The sequence below is a fragment of the Plasmodium inui genome (assembly GCF_000524495.1).
Source record: "Plasmodium inui San Antonio 1 unplaced genomic scaffold supercont1.8, whole genome shotgun sequence".
Classification (NCBI taxonomy): Eukaryota; Apicomplexa; class Aconoidasida; order Haemosporida; family Plasmodiidae; genus Plasmodium; species Plasmodium inui.
The window spans coordinates 641,590-663,411 of NW_008481842.1; the positions used below are offsets into that span (position 1 = coordinate 641,590).

A 21,822-nucleotide genomic window follows, 5' to 3' on the forward strand; every position below is an offset into this window, starting at 1 on the left:
AAGGACACCCTTTATGTGCCACCTGCAGGGACCTCACCCCCCCATCTTCACCGCCACATACACTATCCTGGTAAAGGCGTTGGATGTATAAAATGAAATATGAGAAAAAAAATTGGAACAACGATAAGGGGAAAAAAAGACGTTCGAAATTTCCAAACGATGAAAGCTACGGCGGGGGGAAAAGCAGGAGGTATGGTAAACATGACGAGGGAGGAGGAAAAGGAGGAGGAGGGGGGTTTAACAACAAGTGGTATCGCCAGGAAAAGCGCCGTAGTGCGCCAATGCACAGTGACATCGAACAGGGCGACGATTTGAATTCAGAGAGACCCACTTACAAATCCGCTTCGTCCAATTTTAAGAGCAGTAACTATGAAGTGAAAAATAAAGTGCCAGATAAATGGGGCCATCGAAATAGCCAGTATATGCCACCCTCATATAAAAAGGGGGCGATGAATCAAAACGCGAACGTCCCAGATGGCATGAAAAATAATCATCCTCGTTATCAAAAAAAGTACGTAAGAAATGCTGGCGAAAGGGGATCAAAATTTAGTGCGTATGGAAGTGGCGGTCACAACGTAAATGTCAACTTTGATGAAGAGAAACGCCCGCCGAACGAAGACAATTACGACTACGCCGATGATTATTACAACAGTGATACATACTATGCGGAAGACGGCCACCACACGGGGGATCATTACGGGGATAATGGCGACTACCGTGGCAATGGCGGTGACCAATACGGCGATCAGCGGAAGCACAGCCAGTACACTGATAGTTACAGCAGGAACTACGACCACGGGAGCTACAACCTCGACAGTAATGATGGCAGCATTCGACACGCGCGCAAAGACAACCATGAATACGAGGACAGCCAGGGTGATAACTACGTTGACAGTTACGATGAAAATTATGACGCGAATTGCGGAGACCATAACAGTAATCGCGCCAGTGGGGATTCCAGAGAGGCCAACATAAACGAGGAGCTGAGTAACCTGCATAGGAATCTGCACAATTTTCTTTTCTCCCCTGCAAAAGTGGCAGGCGAGAAAACCCTTAGCGAAACGAACACCACATCGCATAAGAAGGACTCTAAGGAAAGTTTGTTGAACCAGTTGACCATTCTCCGGAACATTCCGTTTAATGTGAAGCAGTCGGACGGGGAAGGCGACGCTGGAGGTGGTATTGGAGGCGGAATTGAAGACGACACCCAAGGCGGCATCCAAAGCGGCAGAGATGATGGACTTACTAACAACAAGGTCGATGCCGACGTCAGCGACAGACGTAGCCTTGGCGCGCAGCAGAAGAAAAGGAGCCAGAGTAGCAAGACAGCCATGATACTGGACGATTTGAAGAAGTGTCTCTATGGCAGTAGAAGTCAGAAATCGAAGAAGACACACCCCGCGGGGGACAATATGGGCATCTTACGCCAACCGAACCGCGATGAGGGAGAGTCTCAAACGGACAGGAGGTACCATTCAAACAGCTACATAGTCAATGACGATAGCCATTTTAATGTCAGCAGTGGTATAGGCTACAAAACTGTTGAGGAAAGTGGGATCAGAAGACGGAGTAGAAGCAGCAGTAGTAGAATGCGAAGCAGTTTTTTTTCCCCACCAGGAAATGTAGAACGGGGGAAGATGAAGAAGAAGGAGAAGCAGGAAGAGGAAGAGGAGGAGGATAGAATTCGTAGCCGTTACAGAAACGACTCTAATTATTACAATGCCGAGATGGACATCGAATCGTCCATATCAAGCGACCATAGCGATGTCATGGGTGTGTATAAGAACGAAGTGAAGGAGGAGGAGGACAATATGATAAGTTCGAGTGGAAATATATTTCCCAGAAATCAGATAGCCGAATCGTTGAGGGTGTTAAATACGTTACAGGTAGACATTGAAAGAGTCTGCTGTTACATAAAACATTTCATAGATCCTCCGGAGGAGCTGTTCCAAGTTATGACGGATGTTTTCGTGGACAAGTCAGTTGAAGTAAATTCAAAAATTGCCACCTTTTATGTATATAATCATTTAATACAAGAATTGAGAAACAATTTAAAAAACGATTTGATAAAATATTATTCAATCGCGGAGAGAGGGCTACACATTTTTGTCGTCCCAGTACTCAGGTGTGTACTACATGAGCAGGTCAACGTAGAGATGATTAACAAATTTTATCGATGTGTAGCCATATGGAATGAAAGAAATGTTTATAGCAAAATAGTATGTGAACAGCTAAAATTGCTTCAGAAAAATCCACAAAAAAAAATTGATTTTACAGTAAAAAATGTAGCTAGCCAGCCTCATAGTTTGCTATCAAATGAACTGTCCAAATTTGTACCCATCAATTTTATTTTAAAAATGCCAAGTGTGAATAATGAACATAGGAAAGCTCTGGAAGATAAAACTCTCAGTGCGCTTTTTCAGGATATATCAAAGGATACTCTGAGGGGGTACGATGAGGCGGATGTTGAGGAAGCTTCCAAAATGTCAGACAAGGTGATGCGGATGTACGGGCAGGAATTAATTTTAATCAACTCTCAAATCTTGGAGTTATCCTCCTTGATTTGTGATAACAATGACCAGTTGGTGAAGCTGCAGAGTGCGCTGGAGAAGCTACGGGATTGACGCGCATAAAACGGGGGAGAACGAATTTTACCTGCTCCCTCTACGGTTAGGCAGCCAACACGGGAGTATCATAACGATAACGGGGAAAATACGCCTTTCCAATGTGAATCAGCACGTGTGTGTCACCATGTATGGCTCCCCACCGAATTGAAGCCTTTCCATTCTGTCGCATACGCCGTCGAGGTCCCTACCATCCGTGGGGCCCATGAATTTTTTGTTTGTCTTTGAATTTTATTGATGTATTTGCCTATTTATGCTCACTCGTGGGTAATCCGCATGTGTTTGCCTTTTGAGTTTCGCCTTCTGCGTTTCGCCTTCTGCGTTTCACCTTCTGCGTTTCACCTTCTGCGTTTCGCCTTTCGCCTTTTGCACTTCGCCTTTTACTCCTTCGCTGACTCCCACCTGCGTGCCGCCCATCTGCGCTGCGTCCCTTGTTTTAGTCCCGATTTGTGATCCTGGTTTGAGTATTTCTTCCGTCTCTCCGGCGGGCGCAAGCTCCAAGCTGACCCCAGTTGAGCCGACCCCACTGGAGCTGAGCCCAGTTGAGTATCTGCTTTTTCCCCCTTTTCTTATAACCCCCTTTTTTTTTAAGTCATTTTTACATTTCTGCAAATGTTAAAAAGTTCCAGAAAGGAGCACATTCTTTTCCTTTAACTGAAGATGAGGTATGATCCGGAATGGTGACGTGTATCACATGCTGGTTGCGAATGGGGTGACATGGAAAGGGAGGCGGCAGAGCGGGGCCATATCGCACGGGGGGTTCTTTTAACTGGTGCACATCTGCAGATCCGAGTGAAGTCTTTTCCAGGGCGATTAGGTCCATTTTCGTAGCCACTCCCTGAAGGTAAGGAAAAAAAAATAGGGGGGAATGAAACAAGCGCCGCTGCAGCGAAGCGGACGCGAAAAAATTGCGGCTTGACGATGGGGAACTCGCAAAACGGGTAGGACCATCCCCCAATTCGCGTTCCTCAAGACGCGTTTCCCAAACCGCGTTTCCCAAACCGCGTTTCCCCATCGCTGGCCAAATTCACGTACGAGGAAGTCATCTGTATGTTGAGCGAAAATGCCAGAGAACGTTTCCAGAGCTCCCGTGTATAATCATCAAACATGATGATTTTAATTTTTTTTTCTGGCGACTCTCCATGCTTGACTTTGTAGTTGAGCGATACTATACTTTCGTAATTGTTAACAAATTTAATTTTGTTCAAATTTTCGTTATTGTATTTGTGCACAATTTTTAGGAAGGATTCGTTTGCAGATAGGTACCTCTGATTATGTTCGTAATGTTGCCCGTGCATCAGATCATGGATATTGCGCTGATCGTCTCGGTGGTCATATCGGTGGTCGTTTTGCTGATCGTCGCTATGCCCATCAGTCTGCGTCGTGGACGTGGTGTTTGTCGACAACACGACATGCTCGTTGGTGTACTCCGTGTTGTTACACGAATACACCTGTTTGATGGTATTCCGTACTGCACACTTCCTGGCAAATGCAACGTTTTGGTCATCAGTAGGACTGGCACAGATTCCCAAGAAATTATTCAGATATATCTTCTCATTGGTGAAGATTTTTTTCCTTCCCCTGATGAGTTCTTCTGCACTGTCTAGGCTGGACTCAACATAAAGGTGTATGTCATCCTTTTCTCCATCGACGAATGGACTTAAACATAACCACTTTTTAAAATTCACTTTAAAAATGTATAAATGATTTTTCGTTAAAACAAGGAAGAAGAGTTTCCGCTTTCTCGTGCTGTCCGTGCTTCTCCTAAAAATGTTAAACTGTTCTTCGTTCGATTCGGCTCCAGAGTATGGTATCTCTTCATGGTGGCTATGTGTACCACTAGACCCGCTATAACCCGGGTCTGAAGTGGGTTCGGATTGGAGAGACCCTTCATTTGGCTGTTCACCATTGCCTAGGTTGTCTATCCTTTTGTCCCTTGGCTTTCTCCTCCCTTTGGGGCACTCACTTGGTTTCACCTCCTTATACGCAAAAGACGTTATAATAACGTTCCGTATGTTCATGTGCCTCTTCAGGTTATTTGTGAAGACAGTATCTTGTACCAAGTCTACCTTCGTTTCGAGACTTCCCCCGGATAAAAATTGCGAGTAGGAAATTATCTCATCGCGAAAGTGTCTATTAACGCTTATGAATACGTCATAGAGTTCGTAGCTCTTATCGCCCTCGTGACTTATGTAACCGAAGACGAAAAAGTTGTCACTATGCTTGCTCAGGCATATTCTAGTTATGTTTGTGTATTTTTTCTCGGATTGGATTACTAGTTTGATGTCTTTATCTTCCATTATGTTTTCTTCAAAGTTGTCTGGGATATAGACCAGGTAGTACTTGTCCAGTCCGATGGCTAGGAAGTACCATTCGACGGCTACAGAGAGGGAAAGAAGTACAACGCGTCAGTCAATGCACAAAACGGGGTGTACACACAGACAAATTGGTGAATTTCAAATGTGAACGGAGCGACGCGTCCAAGGGGGGAATGATGATCATCCATCATTTGATTGCCCCCATGAGGCAGTTCCTCCTGTTTGGGGCGGAGCGCTGCCTCGAAGCAGTTGCCTCTTATCTGCTGCATCTTTACTGCCACGTCTTACCGTTCTCCCGCACGTAAATCACTGGGGAAATGTGATAAACCTGCGCGGGGACGTGCCTCTCCAGAGACAGCTGATTCTGCAGGACGATCCGCAAGTATATCAGCTTCTGATACAGAAAAAGGGCGTGAATGACGGACCTCCTAAAGAGGATCTTGTGAATATATTTCTTATAATTGATAAAGTACAAAATGAAGTACTTCAACTTTTTGGAAAAGCACATCAAGTACGATAGGGTGAAGAGCGTGTAAAAGAAGATGGTGTGAATGGAGGTAAAATTTTTCCTGTGGTAAATATAGGAGGCGTAGACGGACCCGTGGTGGACGCTATTAATGTATATAAACAGGTAAAGCAGCAGAAGAATATTATTTTTGTAAAAGAAAAAGAACAGGGAACAGTCCACACACCATTTCTGGATTTCGCTGTAGTGAGAAAATTGAATATAAATAATTTTTTGCGTAAAAAAATAAAAAAGCTGACAATTTTCTGCATAAAAATATTGCTCCTTGTCCGACAAGACATATTCCTCACTGATAAGTTTGTTAATAAATTCTCTACTCAGCAATTTACAGTAGTAGAAAAAAATGTTGTAAAAAATTAACATGTCCATGGACTCCACTGCCGTCAAATTCTGCTTCAAAATTTCGCTATACAGATGAAAGAAATGGGCATATACGCTACAGTCGTAAAAAGTGCACTGCGCTAGAAGGTTTATCATCGTCTTAAGGACAGTCGTCTTTAAAAAAAATTCCTTCACCCGTAGATAGTGGTCGTGTTCATTACTGTTTAGGCTGTTTGTTAGGATGCTGAAAAATATGCGCAAGAATGTGTGCAAAATGTGGGCCACATTTATTTGCCCTTTGTTGCAATTTACAAAGAGGCCTCTTTTGCTAAATAGAAATATGTCCAAGTGGTTAGTCTTCTGCTCGTAAATTTTTTCCTTTTCAAAGGACAAGAGTTCACAGGAGATTTTGTCTAAGACCGTTTTGTTTGGATCTTCCTCTTCGAGGGAAGAGGCTGAAGATTCGTCATCACGGTGGGAGGATTCACTGCTGGAGAAGCTCCTCCCAGGGATTTCCTTATTATCACCAAGCGATACACTCTGGGGGGAGAATTTCCCCGTTCGTGGTATTTCCCCTTCCATTTGACTTGCACCATTGTTGACACTTTTGACATCCCTCGCGAGTGAGTCGTCCAGCGACCCATCAGATGATCCCCTTTTCAAAATTGTAACATCAGGAGGATTCTTTCCGAGGTAGACATTTCCCCTCGCGGGACGAATCGTTTTTTTTTTCTTCACCACTTTGGGCATTTCGAACATGTGCTCAAGATTACACTCGATGTCATCATCCACGAGAGAAATGTCAAATGTTTGCTGGAAGTTATTATTGTGTAGCCACAGAAAGAGTTTCCTCTTTTTGTTCTTTATGTTTTGCAACTCATCAAAGAGAGGCGTACCTGCCTTGCTATTCCTTCTCTCCATTTGTTCAGGTAGAATTTTTGATCTGATCTGTTTCTCCCTTAATTTTAATTTGGAAATTTTCCTTTCATATTTCAATTTGTTAAACTTTAGCACCCCGGGGAAGTAATTTTCCTGTTGCTCTTTCTTCAATTCGGCGAAGATATTTTTCTCGACAAACGCGTGCAGCAGAGTGTACAAATTGGTCATATGGAATTTGACGAATGTTTGAAGCTGCTTCTTGTAATCTTCAAGGTCGGCGTTATTCATCATGTAAAAATATTGCAAAATTTTTCTCCTGTTCCAGTGTTTTTCTTCCAGAGTGCATAATTCGAATATGTTGCAATGTGTATCTGTCTTGAACTGATAAAAGTAACCACTGAACATGTCGGCCATGCTGATTAAAAGACGTAAACATACCTTTTTATCCTTTGCAATGTTATTTTTGAGTAACGCTTTGAAGACATTTTCAATGCTGGAACACCACGTCCGTTCGATTAAAATGTCGTAATCTACGTTTATTTCGCTAAACAGGATGTCTTCACTTGTCAGTACGTTTATAAAGTAATAGCTCACGGAGTTGTTTCTCATGAAGTATCTCAGGAGGGGATACCTGGAGCACATGCGTAATAACTCCACGGTTATCTTGTTTAGGTCAATTTCTCCATCATCGGAGTGGGCGTTAGTGTTCGCCTCTGGGTGCTTATACTCCGCTTCACCCCCTACGTACTCGCCGTGTTCCCCCTGAGCTGCTCTGTTCTCTTTTAATATCACGAAATCGTTTTTCCTGTGGAGGATAACCGCCCTCAAGAGGAACTGATTCATAATGCGTAGAATGCCTGTAAGGGTTTCCTCGAATTTGTACTGATCTACAATTTTGGAAATTTCCTCATTTTTTATTACCTTTATGTATATCTTGACGCAGTAGTAGTAGATTTCCTTCCACTTTTCGTTCACCGTGATTTCCCTTTCACGGAGGAGGAAGAATATTTTGTGGAATTCGATGGACTTGCAGTCGTCAAATGGGATCAGGTGAATACACCTGAGGAGGCGCATCACCACATCTTCGTTTTGGCTTTCTGGGGGGCAGACAGGAGGTGTAACGGTGAGAGATTGTCAATAGAGGGGACGCAACGGAGGCGATGCAATTGAGGCAATACACCGGAGGCGTAGTAAACGGCGCCTGTCGCTTTGATTATCGCAGAGACTCACCGAGGCAGACGAGCAAGTAGTAGTTAATGTCGCTGTTCTTGAATGCCTTCTTCACCTTGATGGTGAATTTATCTACGTCCTTCAAAAAGAAAAATGCGAAGATGTCAAGAGTGTGCTTGACGACATCGTGTAGGTAGACTTCCACGTCCTCATCGGCCTTGTGGTAGTAGCGAAGCATGGAGTTATATTTCTGTCCAAAGAGAAATGGTAAGACTATTTTCAAATCCTTCGTGTTCTCTAATATATACTCAATGTTCTTTTTGTACAACTCTTCATTTTTTAATACTAGTAATATCCCAGCCAAACTTGCGCTTAAAAAGTACGGATTGCTCATCTCCATTTTAATGGCAATTAAAAGCAGATCGATAAAGTGGTGAGAGTTGCACAGCTCGAACAAAATTCCCTTCTCAAATGTGCAAATGTTATTTATCGTATTGAGGATTATATTGCAAAAGATGGATTTTTTTTTTTCAAAATGAGTCATAAGATCTTTTTTTATTATTTCCTTGATTTTCTTGAAATAGATATTTAAGTGCATCTTTTCCTTTACCAACATTGCGCAGTGCTTCACATGATTCCCGCACAGTTGCTGTACGATTCGGTACACCGTCTCCAGGTCGAGGGGCACCTCTTCGAAGTTTTCTTCCTCACGTTTGGTCATCTCCGCGGTGAGGATCTGCGGGACGGAGGTGCTACATGGGCGTCCATATTGGAGAGCACATACGGACATATGCATACATGTGAGTAGAATTGTCATATATGCAAGGCAGGGGAAAAAGACAGCTTATCCGATAGGCGACCTACTGGATTAAACGCTAAATGGACCGCGGAATGGACCGCGGAATGGACCGCGGAATGGACCACAAGACGGACCACTCAACCCAAAGGAACGTACCTTGAGGAGCCCCTCGTCGTAGGCTATTAGGCAGTTGTGCCGATCCAACGTCGCCACGGAGAGGAATCGCAAAATGTGCTCATCAAAGGAGCCCCCCAGCAGCTTGATGACTTTATGTATGCAACTAGTGAAGCTTCGCGCGATCGCTTTATCCCTTGGCATGTGCTGTAGTCCCTTGAAAATATTCTTCAGCGTTTCTTTCTATGGGGGGAGAAAAAGAAAAGGGGCGAAAGGGGGAAATAACCCATCGCGGAAATGGTGACGCTAAATAAGTCGCGTCAGCATTGTCATGGCTCGGTAGACCGCATCGCACGCACACAGGTACGTATGGAAGAACACAAGAGAACATTTGTGCACTCCTTCCAATTGTCGTTTCTCACCTCGGCCGAGTTCAGCACGGCCCCCGCCACAATTTCCTCGAAGATCGAGTGCACGTCATACTTGTATTCCTCGTTGTACGCCAAGTCGCAGAGAGTGCGCAGAATTTCGACGTTCAGATCGAAGGCATTGATAAATATTAACTTGGAAATTGCGTAAAGAAATGTGCTCCTTGCATCTTCATATTTTTCAACGATGATTAATATTCTGTCCAATATCTGGTTGGCCTTCTTCTTCTCCTTTTCGACATTTTCATTTTTTACAAAAAAGAATTTCCGAAAGTTCACTGGATCCTCATAACATAACGTTGTTAATTCATTTAATATGTTCACATATTTCCAATAGGAATTTTCGTGTATAATTATTCCTTCGATTAGGTTTAAAATATTTTCGCTGTGGCTAAAATTGTCATCCTTTTCTTCATTTGAGGTGTTCAGATTGTTCAGTATCTTTTTTATCATTTCGGCGGTGGCTACGGGTTAGGGTTATGGTACATTAGAGTTATGTCATATTTGGGTTATGGCTGCCTTGTCCTGTTTGGCTTTCCTACTTCCAATTGAGTGGGTCACTGTCTAATGGGTGAGCGTGTCTGGAGGGGAGGGCTATATCCACGCGTACGTCGCGTGTGTATCTTCTTCGAAGGAATCTTCTCACGTTTGATGTCTCGTTTGAGGGCATATCTGCCCACCTTTTTATTTTTTCAACCCACTGGCCAGTTAAGTGAAGCCACAGTTTGCTTATTTGGTCTTCTTCGTGCAGGTGAAATGAGGACACAATAGTGGGCGTTTGTAATAATCTGATAACAGGGGGGGGTACATCTGTGGTGGTAGTGCTAAAGTGAAGGAGAAATCACATGAAAATTTGCTTGAGCTATAAAGAAGGGGGAGTGTAACAAAAAGAGATGGCGTCCGTTCAGGTGAGAAATGAGGTAGCAACGAGTAGGCACATAAGATTACTCCTACTGGATTATTAACCTGGGGACAACTCACAGCTAGCGTAAAGAACCAGGCCCCCTTTCAACCTTGTAAGCGTCAAATTGGGTAATTCAACGAGAAAAAAAAAAAGAAAAATGCTTGGATCATGCTTATGTGAGTGTCAGTCCTTGGGTGGACAAATTTACAAATAATTACAAGGGAGTTATTGAAGGGCCAAAGAAATGAACAAAAGGGGGGCAGTCATTCATTTACACAAATGGCAAAGTAGGCCGATCCTAGCGAGGAGGCACTACTCATTTATTTCATTTTGATATTATACCTTCTTAACGTTTGTTACGCCCCAAAGGATTTCCCCCAAATGTAACTTTTTTTTCGACTCCTCATTTCCCGAATAATGGCATTCCTCCTTTTTTTTTTTCTTTGCTAAACGCCTCCTTATGGCCAAACTAGTACAGACAAATTCACATGCTGCTGCAGCTACCCAGCCGTTTCCCCCGCATTTGCTATGTGAGGACAGTTTGTGTGTGCCTCGAAATTTTTGTTTCATCTTCTGTTGGGGTCATTCTGCCTGTTCTCCCTGTGCACCTTTTCAGCTACCTGTGGTTGACAATTTGAGAGCGCATTTGTGGAGGTAGTAAAAAACGTGGCATACATAAGCATCGTATGCGTGGGCGAATATATTGCCGCTTAGACAATTAGGGATGAAAATGTATAAGCTCCAAAAACGGGAAACCAAGAAGCGTTTTTTTCGAGGATTTGCGCATTTGCGTAAGACCCAACCGGGTGGGTATTTTCCTGTGTGTATAGACCGCGAAGTGGTCGTAAAAGAAAAACGAGCCAAAATTAGTTGAAAAATTCATCTCCAAAATGTATGTTGCTTTCGAGAAGGCCATAAGGACAACAACTGAGTCAGGATGATGAAGGAGAAACGTGATTCGATCGGATAGGAAGGAAAAGGGCAAAACGTTGGAAAAAAAAGGCGCAACGTTGGAAAAAAATGCGAAACGTTAGAAAAAAAAAGACGAAATGTTGGAAAAAGAAAGGCGAATCGCTGGAAAAAAAAAAAAAAAAACGCTAATAAAACACACTTTTCACCCGTGCTAAACAGCACTTTAGGAAGAAAAACTAAAGCGTTTTTCTCTTGTTTTTGCTTTACGTTCATAAAACGCTTTTGCCGCAACTGACTTTGTTTAAAATTAGTTGTCTTGGGATACTTCCTCTGTACCGCTTCGCTGCCAATAGGAAGTGGCGGAGGGTGAAGAACCTTTGTTGAGCACATAAAACTTCGCAGCTCTGCGAGTTACATGTGCTAGCTTGTTAAGTTTGTCCTGTTCTGTCCCATCTTTTACTCCCTCTTTTGCACAATTTCTTTCTTCTACTTCCTTTATGTACGATGCCCCTTTCCCCGTTCATGGGCCCGCTGCAACCCTTCCTGGAACTGAGAAAAAGGAGGAACAACTAACCCGCGTACTTCATTGTATGAAGAGATGTTCACATGCACACGAAATATAGGGAAAATTGCAGTACCGCTAGCATAAACAAATTTTTCACGAGCGAAAGATAAACCATGTGCCATGAATACCGTTAAGTGCTATGGGCGTCTTTTACCTGCGTCCAGATTAGACAATGACCGACATGAAGAGAAGAAATTTTTAAAAAGTGAACTAATTCTGACCAAAATGTATGGAGAGAAAATGTCCAATTTGAAGATTTATAATGATATACTTAAAAAGAGGATAAAGAAATTAACAGATGGAGTGAGTAACTTATTCATTGTTTTAAATAATGAGGAGAAGGACGGAACGATGTTAACTGTAGGGGATGGAAACACTTCCTCTGGGATTCTTTTTTACCTCATTAACGATTTGGTACATGGCAATCGGTCCAACTGTAAGCTCCTTATCACGTTTAGCCATTTCGAAATTGTGAGAAATAGGGTGAAAGATAAATTGAAGAGGTATGTCCTTCCTCAGAGAAACATGATCGACATTGGCAATTGTTTGGGATGTGAGACGGGAAACTACGACTGGATTAGAAGCAGAAGGAGGGCTCACAAGGATGGTAGCCCCTCCAGTGGGTACCCCCTAGAAGCTGAAAGGAATCAATATGTACAGAAAAAAGAACGTTACCATGGAGGGAACTTAGAAAAAAGGGAGACAAATGATCCCTGTGGGATGTGCACCGAGTGGGAAGATAATCGACTGGTTAACTCGGATGTCCTCTTCGATGTTGACAGTTTTGTAAAAGGAAACAAAAGCGAAAAATACGGAAGGAGGCACACGAAGCGGAGAAGTACAGGAGAGTGGGACCCCACTGCTGTGAGAAAGGTGTATCTAACTGGAAAGAATATACGGCATATCTTTAAAATGCTATGCAGAAGCGGGAGGGGAAAATCCGTGGGGGGCTTCTGCAATGAGGTGACCTACGAGGTTGTTGAGTTCCACGCGGAGACGGCACAGGGGAGGGGTCCAGACGTGTTGGGTGTGAGAAGCTATTCTGATGGGGGGATCGATTCTGGCGTAAGCAACAAATCGTCCATTTGTCGCAACTCGCCCGTTTCCACCTGCTCGGTAACCATCATGGTAGTTAACAACCTGAAAAGGGCGGACTCCTCGGAACGAGCCTTCCTTTCCCACTTCTGCGAGCTCTTCCTAAAAAGGAGAGAAGACGCGAATCGCCGAAGAGCCCCAAATGTAACTTGCGAAAAGGGACACTCACTAATAATTAAGTATTTGTTCAGTTTGTACAAATTGCCTCCTTTAAGACGAAGCGTCACGGGGGTGAATTCCCTCCCCTTTGAGCTAAACTTTATATACATTTCCACCAATTTCAAGAAGTACAGAACAGCTAGCGAATTTATTTATGCCTACTTAAAACGTCTGAACCGGTCCGAATGTTTTGTACAATCAAATGAAAAACTGGAGTATCTAAAAAGTGGATTTCACAAAGTGGATGAAAATATTTACGTAGTTAAAAGTCTATTGAATTATTACGCAAAATTGGAGAGACGGGGTGGAGAAATTAACCGGAGGATCGCTAACTTGAGGAATTATCTTACCATATTAGAATCTTCTGTAATTCTTGGAGCGAAAAGAAGGTCCCACGACGCATGGACTGAAAACAGAATCAACAACGTTTTAAACATCTGTAGGAGCAGCACCTTCGAATCGGGTGAACAAATCGAAGTAGAAACAGACAATTCCTGTTGTTTAGAAAAGGAAAATTTTTTCTTTTCTGACAAGGAATGGAGGATAAGACGACATTACAGGGAGGCTGAAAGAGAAAGACAACATGGGGGCAAATACGAAGATAGCGAAACTTCCCCAAGAAGTACACAGATGAAGGAGAACGCGAAAGGGGAGGACAATCATTTAAGGAGTGTAAAAAATGTAAGGGAAATAAAAAAAGGAAAGCATAATCCGGATAACATCCACTTCAAATTAAGTTTGTACAAAAGAGGGAGAACAAATCTGGTCGGAAATGGGGATCACTCTAGAATGGAAACTGACTACTCAAGTGGGAATGCCAATTTGGGAAAATGCAAGCAACACTGTTATAAACACGTGAGGGGGAAAAAGAACAATATGCTACAGAATTCTTGTACGAAAAAGGAACAGACAATTTTGGTAGACTCTAATTCGTACAGAAAATGTATCCACGTCAAATATCAATCTAGCGGGACGTACACACACTGCGCAAACGATGACCCTTCAAAATGTAGGGTAAAACTTTTTTTACGGAATGACGAGGATTTACTTCATTCCCGCCAAGTGGACGAGCTTAACCATGGTCTTTTCACTAGACCGAGAACCCCTATGCAGAATTTTGTGCCTACGAATGGAATGAACCCAAAAAAGATCCATTCATCATGTATGGATCCGTTCAGCAATACCATGGAGGTGGATAACCTATGCGATAGGCCCATTGTCAGTCATAAGGGGAAGGAAAAGAAATTCCTGCCCTGTGACATACTTGGCATGCCTTACTCGAATGGGTCAGCTAGCTCGTGCGAGGAAAACGAGAAGCAGCTCGAATCCGTTCTACACAACATGGAACAGAATAGAGATTTCCTGAAAAGCATTTCCACCTTAAATTCGGATATTAAGAAGGGCAGGAAAAAGATCGACAACCGAGCGAGGAGCTTATTCGAGCAAGTGGATCAGTGTCTCAGGGAGGACACGCGCGGTGGCGAGGGCAGACCAGGGTTGGAGAAGCAGCGGTGGAAGAAGCAGGTGAAGAGACAGGAGAAGAGGCAGGAGAAGCGGAATGATCTGGGACAGTACCGGGAGCTGGAGAGAAGGGACCACCCGAACGCAACAATCGAAGTGGTGCAAAAAAATGGAGAACCTCAAACGGGTCGACAAGCAGGGAAGCAGAAAAAAACGAAGAAGGACGATACATGTGTAGAGATGCAGGTAAAAAGAGGATTCAGAAAATTAGCCTTACAAGAATTTGCCAAATGGAAGCTAACAAGTGGGAAGAATAATCTCAGCTGCTCTAGAAAAGGGAACAAGTCTGGAAAGTCTGGGAACAGCATCGATGGGCATAAAAAAGTGGAAAAGTCCAATAACAGTCTAACTTTGCCCATGTCGGCGGGAAAAGAGACGAATAAATTTGATAACTCCGATGAGACCTTCTCAAAAGCTGACCCCATAAGTGATCCTCTGGACACCCTGATACATCAGTCTTCTCTTGATACAGAAGAAGTTGATATTAAATCTAAGTGTGACAAGTTCCCCGCAGAAGGACTTAGTAGTAAGCATATCTTCGATAAGACAACTAGCACAACTAATAAATTACCTGACAAAGGAAAAGAAAAAAAAACACGAAATTGTGTGGAACACCCTGTCCACTTAAATGGTTGCAAAATGGATAAGAAGAGCCTAGAACGTATCTTTTCCCCTACCAAAAGAAGGGATTCCAATTTGGCTTCGGATGCAAACGAATTAAACGCTCTCCATTCGAATAACCATTGGTTAGGTCAAAATGGAGGTAGCATAAAAAAACAAATCAACATGGAAGAAAATAGGCGAAAAATCGAGGAAGATTTGCTTTTCGAAGAGCGCGCTAATTGCAATGGTGAACACATTTCTATGTGCCCTGGAGAATGGCAATGTGGGGGGGCATCCAGGATGGCTGCAACTGGCGCACTTACGCATGTTTCATATCGTAAGGGTGATGATAGGGGAAGAAACACAATTAAGCAGGCGCAGGAGGAGGAAGAAATTCACGTGCGTTCGTCGAACGAAAACGTATTCTCATTTTCATCAAAGAATAAAAACGAGATGAGCAAAGGTAACCACTACTGCAGCAGTCAAGCTATCGACGATGATATAGTGAGTGGATGCACATTAGACGGAGAAACAATCATGGCAGCATCACCAAATGGGATAAACAAGGACACAATAAAGGGATCTAACAGAATGGCGAAGATGAGAAAAAAACGACAAAACTATAGTTGGGATTGTGCAGATAATGAAAATGTGACGGTGGCCAGTTCAGGCTCGCCATCAACAGGACAACTCAGAAATGTCAGCGATTCCTGCGAAGAAGAACTGGACCAAAGCATTGAAAATTATCATAATAATTTTAAAAAGCTGCTAAAATCGCATATGAATTTTCTACAGAAAAAATGTGTAAACGATAACAACGATTTGGAGCTTCTGAAAAAGATAAAATTTGCAAAAGGAGTCCTGCGAGAGTATAACAGAGTTTTGGGCCGCAGTCCGAATGGCAAGCATGAGCAGAGCGTACTTATGCGTCAAATTATTTCGAACGGATGGGGAGTCGAAGAGACAATGTTTGAGCAACACTGCGGGAGGAGTCCCACTGATAAGTACTCAGAATGTGTAGACATGGGAAAAAATTACAAAGATGGATTTTTAAGAAAAAAGAATAAAACAACTGATAGTGAAGTGGTGCGAAAAGGAATGCACCCCGGAAGAGATGCGAGGAGTGCAAACGGAAACCATGAGGAGAACGCGGATGGAAACGATGTGGGGAGTGCAGATGGAAGGGATGCGGGGAGTGTTGACCGAATCCATGAGGGGAATGAACAAGAAAGTGCGAATGGGGTGGAACACACCGAAAGGTGTAGTGTCCAGACGAGTACTTCTCCACACCATACTGCTAGAAGTGTCTACGTCGATAAGAATTCCCTCCCGGCCTGCAAACCCAAGGAGAACAATTATGGCAACAGTGACCATGAGGACAATTTTGACGAGGCAGAAATTGAAAACAGTTATACCCGAGAGGGAGAATATTTCCAATGGGAGAAACCCCCATTGCTCGTCAGTACAGAAACACAAGAAAACATATCCAGTGAGAATGGTAGAAATGTTAATGCGTCTGCACAGTACGATGAAGAAAATGTCCCCAGGGATGATCCTCCTCACGGAGGAAACGTCATCACGTGTGACCCAAATGACATTTACAATGAATATGAGGAAGAACCATTTGGGGAAGAAGAAAGGAGCGCCTTACCTGTTGACAATTTAGACGAGTTACAAAATGGAAGAGGGGCCAGCTCACAGGGAAATTACCCCTCAAAATCTGGTAGCTGGGAGAACCCTCCCCCCGGCAATGAGGATAACGAGGGAAAACGCAATAGTGAAAGCGGAGAAGCGGACAGAATTGGACATGTGATGGATGAAGACATGCACAAAAGTGACAATCTGGGAAACTCACATAGGGGCAAACTATTTGCGCAGAGAAGTTTCAGTTCCATGTGGGACGAAGTTGAAGATGTTGTGGCAGAGGACTCCTTCATGAAGGTCGAAAGCAATCCATCTGAAGATACATGCGAAAAAACAACTCTACATAGCCACGCAGTTATCCGAAAAATAAGGAGAAAAAAAAAAGTGCTGAGAAGTGCCATACAGGATGAGGAAAACAAATTAACTAGACATTCCTCAAAAAAGAAGAAACTAATGTCCTTCATTTTGAGGGCCATAGAAAGAGGCGAAAAGGATGAACAACTGCTCGCGATTGTAAGAAGTGCGATATTTAAGGTGGAATATTTTGAGCAAAAAAAAATAAGCAAATTGAAGAGGATGGAAAAGGAATTTGAAAAGTTAACTCATGTAGAGGAAAAAATGGTTAGTAATTTTCTCATGAGGAAAAGTCAATTTAGCGGGAAAAAAAATAAAGGGGGAGAACTTCGCAACAGAACGGTAGGGCGCAAAAATGGACACGAGGGGAAAGACGACAACGAGGTTTACCAAAGGTGTGGAAGCCATCTCGACGAAAGGAAAAATAAAGACGCACATAGCCATGAAGAAAAGCGAAACAATAAAAATGTGGAAAACCATTTTCAGAAGAAATCGCAAAAGGATCACCAAACCCGTGATGTGCATCCGCTCCGCGGTGGGGAAAAAAAAGAAAAAAAAAATAACTGTGCACATTTGGACGCGTTTCAAGAGGGTCGTGTTTGCAACAATTTTTTCAATTTAAATGACTACAATAAGGAAAGCAAAAAATCGATCGCATTTTCCGACTTGTACGTAAATTTGAAAAAGGAAAAACACAGCACCTCACCGGTGGACGCAGAACAGCCGATGCGAGTTGTTCCTTCTCTTCGTGTGGCAAAGTTGGGTCAAGAGGCGCTGATTGAAAAAAGCCCAAGTGAGCGCATACCGCCAAGCGGTTACTTGCACCCTAAAAAGGAGCAGGACACCCCTAGAGACCATCATAACGGGGGAGGCCGCGGCACTGGTGGAGGTAAAGGCAGAACATGCTTTACGCTAGAAGAGGCGAAGAAGTGCGACGCACCTTTCCAAAATTGTGGGGATACCGCCGACGGTTGGCCTAAGCTAAGCGGAAATCGGTTGGACGGGTGCCAACAGCACATAGGGTATTTTCCCCTCTTCAATGATAACAGCGCACGGGAGGATTTCCCCCAATGGGACAGGGACTTTTCCAAAGAAACAGATAAAAATAGAGATATAAATAGAGATAAGAATAGAGATATAGATGGAGATATAAATAGAGATAAAAATAGCACCAGAAATATAACTGTAGCGTACAGAGATATCAGCGAAGTACGGGGGTCCTCCCCTCGCAGTAGTCATACCTTTAAGCAGAAGATAAAGGGAAAAAGGACCAAGTTGGGACTATCCTATGACAGATCGTTGGAGGGGCAAAATATAGTCCCCCGAAAAAGGAATCCCGCGAAGGAGTGCACAACTAAAGAAGCGGAAAATTTAAGATTGAATTCCTTCTGCTTCTCCAACGGGGGTAGAAGCAAAAGGGAGGCAATATTGCCATCCACTGAAGGTGGCGACAAATCGACACGCCGCTTCCAAGTCGGGGTGAAAGTCCCACTGACTGGGGAGAGCGTACCGACCGGCGAAAGACACAGAAGTGGGCAAAACATACCTGATAAGGGAGGAAAAAAAAAAGGGAAAAATATCCATAGGGAAGAAGAAAAAAAGGAGAATAAGGGTGGTAAGGAACACTCCGCTTGGGGGGTAGATTTAGGGGATGCCAGAACTGAAAGAAGACCCCGAAGTAATCAGATTGAGAAAAATAACATACTAGGAAATTCAAAGGACTTTCACGTAAGTGTAAGAATGGACCCTCCACGAGGTAACGGTTTGCAGAGAAAAGGTTCATTCCGTAGGCGAGACGTAAACAGGGGATTTTTCCCCTTAGAAAATCCGCCATCCAGTTACACCTCATTTTGTTACGCACCACGTGAAGCTGGATACCCAGAAATGATTCCCCATTCGTCTACCCTGAACCACCAATGTGTAGTCTCACGAAATTGGGATGAAACGAAAAGGATTGCTGGAAGCCCTCTCGCCAGATGCCAAGCCGAAAGGTGCGAAGAAGAAGAAGCCGAAGCAGAACAGATCAGACGGAACAGGCACCAGCGGAACTTCATAAATGTGAAGCATAAGTCGACGCCCGAAACGAAAGGAGACAAAAATGTGGAACAAATTTCAGTCAAAACGGTTATTAATCGCCAGAGAGAAAAAACCATCCCGTGCATTAACTACGATACTAATAGGTATAGCTTCAAATTGGGGTGGTGGAATTGGGGGAAAAAGTCGAAGATACTGGAAAATATAGGAAGGTGTAAGGAAAACATTAAAGAGAAATACTATCAAAATAGGAGAGAGTGCAAACATAGGTCCTCTACCAATTGGACGAGCAAATATTTTACAAAGTTCCAACCAAACGAATATTTATACATTCCTGTGACGAACAAGAACTATTTTCGGAGCAAAAACTCCCTTAAGATTAGGAGCAACCCCGTGAGCGATTTCCACAAAGTCAATTTGAAACCCATAACTGGGTTTTTACAATCCTATGAAAAGGAAAGGCAACGACAAAAACAAGTCCCACGAGCAGTCATTAGAGTGTCTACCGTTCCTTACGTTGTGGAAGATTATAATGTGAAGAGGGGCTTACCCAAAATGGGGGGGAAAACGGGTGTCAGCTTGGGAGAGTCAAACATCCTCCTTTCGGAAGATGAGGAATCCAATTTGAATAACACGTCAGGGTTTTTCGCCAAGGTGTCCAAGAAGAATGTCCCCGGGGGGTGCTTTCCCAGTGGGTACTATCCCAATGGACGTCGCAGCTACTCCAGGGGCACCAACTCGAATGATGAGAAAAACTCCAAGGGAATTATATTCAAGTGCAGGACGAAGCAGGCTCATAAAATGGGCATCAGAGAGAGCAACAGTGGAGCCGCCCATGGGAGAAGGAATTCTAAAGCCAGGTTATATAACACTGGGAATGACATAAATGAGGAAACGACACACACTCGTAGGCACGGCAAAGCGCATAGCGGTGGGGAAGGATCGAATGAAAAAGACGAGTTGGGTCAAAGGTGGGACCCACAAAAAAAGACTACCGTGAAGGTAAGGCGATATAGAATTCCCTCCATCGAATCGCTTCCTTCCGTGCGCAGTGCCCCAGGGAGACCTCCCCAGGAGTGCAGCCTCTCTATGGTGCGACTATCCTCTGGGAGCACTGCAAGCGGCAGCGCAGGGAGTAGCAAAGTCGTAAGTCCCACTAATGCCAAATATAAGGTCAATTTGAAATCTAAGAAAAGGGAGGATTATCCACAGGGGGAGGATCCGAGACATACACCCTCATCCCAATGTAGCAACAAATCAGAAGTGCCAAACAGTAGCAGGCGCAGTGGTAGCAGCTGCTATAGTACATCCTCAGTGGGAATCCCAAATGCGGCATTTCAAGAAGATGCCAAAGGAGAGCTACTCATGTATGCGGCCCAGAGGAAAAAATTCACAAATTATGACGAGAATGATGAGGAAAATCTATCCAGACGAAGTTACAAACACATGAACATAAGTAGCAAAAGGGAGTATCCCGGATACACAACTAACCAGGACACCCATTTTAACATGTACAGGGAAGGTTACAAAAGTATGCAGAGTGAATTAGGAAGAAATCGTCATATAATAGAATGTGATGGAAGCAAGAGCAGAGATTCTTCCGCGGCTTCAATTGCGAAAGCTTCAGGGGAAGGCCCATACAGAGGGCACCACTGCCCAAATGAGATAAACCAACTGGACTACTTACAACCTGATAGCTGTCACAGGGAAAAAAGAGAAAACAGAAAGAAGCACAGCTGTAAAAATGCCCATCACAATTCTTACCCTCGTAGGAATGATGGTTACTACGAGGGGCAGCATAGAGATAGGGTCAACCCTGAGACACATGGAAGGAAGGGGCACGATGCCGATTATTTGGAAAAGCAGTACGATGAGTATTTTTACGATAATTAGAAGGGGAACATGGAAGTAATTAATAATGACAGAGTTGTCGGTGGATCAGGGCAAATAAACTTTGCCAGAAGTTTCCCTTTTCGTGTCCCACAATTAAGCAAAGCGTTAGCATGGAAGCGGTTACTGGTTGGCATTATATTTTAATCAGACGTTTTGTTTTTTCTCTCTCTAACTATCTCGATTTCAATATTAATTTTTATTTTTTTTTTTTTTTTTTTTTTTTTTTTTTTTTTTTTCCTTTTCGTGCACACGTTCGTCTCATTAACAATTAACCTGTTCCCATAAACTGTAAGAAAAAAAAAATTATGCTTCGAACAATTGAGAGGCTACCATTTTTTTCTAAAAAAATGCTGTACCGCTATGTGGGGAGGAATGCTGACCTCGGGGGGGAGGGGCGTCCTCATTTCCTGTTCTCTGAAAACTATGACGTTGTGGAATGTTGAACGTTTATGCCGATGTGTAATTGCACCTTCGATAAAAAAATTAAGACTTGAGCTTATATACGTGTACATCTTTGGTGCGTCCAAATAGAGTAACAATTCTCCCGCGTGGGGTGGGAGACTTCTTGGCCTATCTATGCACTGAGCAGGTGTTCACCTCATGGTGCATTCTTTGAAAAAAAATACACATGTCGCGGAGTGGAAATTTACCTGAAAAGAAAAAATAAAATAAATCAATCGGATGAACGGTTAAACTAATAAGGAGCTCCTATTTACGTGTTGTCTTATCCCATCCGCAACGGATTCGTTAAATTTTTGCCAATCGAATGGAGATTTTTATTTTATTTTTATTTATTGTTATTTTTTTTTTCACCCTTCTGCTACACTAAGCGCAGCTAAGACCACAAATCGTTTTACTCCTAAGGGGGCATCACCATTTAGTGGTACAATGTATGTACACGAATGGGAGGAAAAATAAAAAAATGCCTCCTACATTGTTTGTTTCGTTTTGTCTAAAAG

At 43.2% G+C, this 21,822-nt stretch overlaps 3 protein-coding genes across 3 annotated transcripts; 2 read left to right on the plus strand and 1 right to left on the minus strand.

Moving 5' to 3' along the window:
- Positions 1 to 92: 92 nt before the first annotated feature.
- Positions 93 to 2,624, plus strand: C922_02404 (hypothetical protein; the record flags this gene model as incomplete). The annotated part of the gene is made up of 1 exon (XM_008818003.1): positions 93 to 2,624. One exon carries the CDS (start codon positions 93 to 95, stop codon positions 2,622 to 2,624), a length of 2,532 nt encoding a protein of 843 aa, XP_008816225.1.
- Positions 2,625 to 3,592: 968 nt separating this feature from the next.
- On the minus strand, positions 3,593 to 9,632 carry C922_02405 (hypothetical protein; the record flags this gene model as incomplete). Its single annotated transcript, XM_008818004.1, has 5 exons — positions 3,593 to 5,004; positions 5,231 to 7,765; positions 7,899 to 8,574; positions 8,794 to 8,994; positions 9,174 to 9,632. 5 exons carry the CDS (start codon positions 9,630 to 9,632, stop codon positions 3,593 to 3,595), a joined length of 5,283 nt encoding a protein of 1,760 aa, XP_008816226.1.
- Positions 9,633 to 11,680: 2,048 nt separating this feature from the next.
- C922_02406 (hypothetical protein) lies at positions 11,681 to 20,863 on the plus strand (the record flags this gene model as incomplete). The annotated part of the gene is made up of 1 exon (XM_008818005.1): positions 11,681 to 20,863. One exon carries the CDS (start codon positions 11,681 to 11,683, stop codon positions 20,861 to 20,863), a length of 9,183 nt encoding a protein of 3,060 aa, XP_008816227.1.
- Between the last annotated feature and the right edge of the window lie 959 nt (positions 20,864 to 21,822).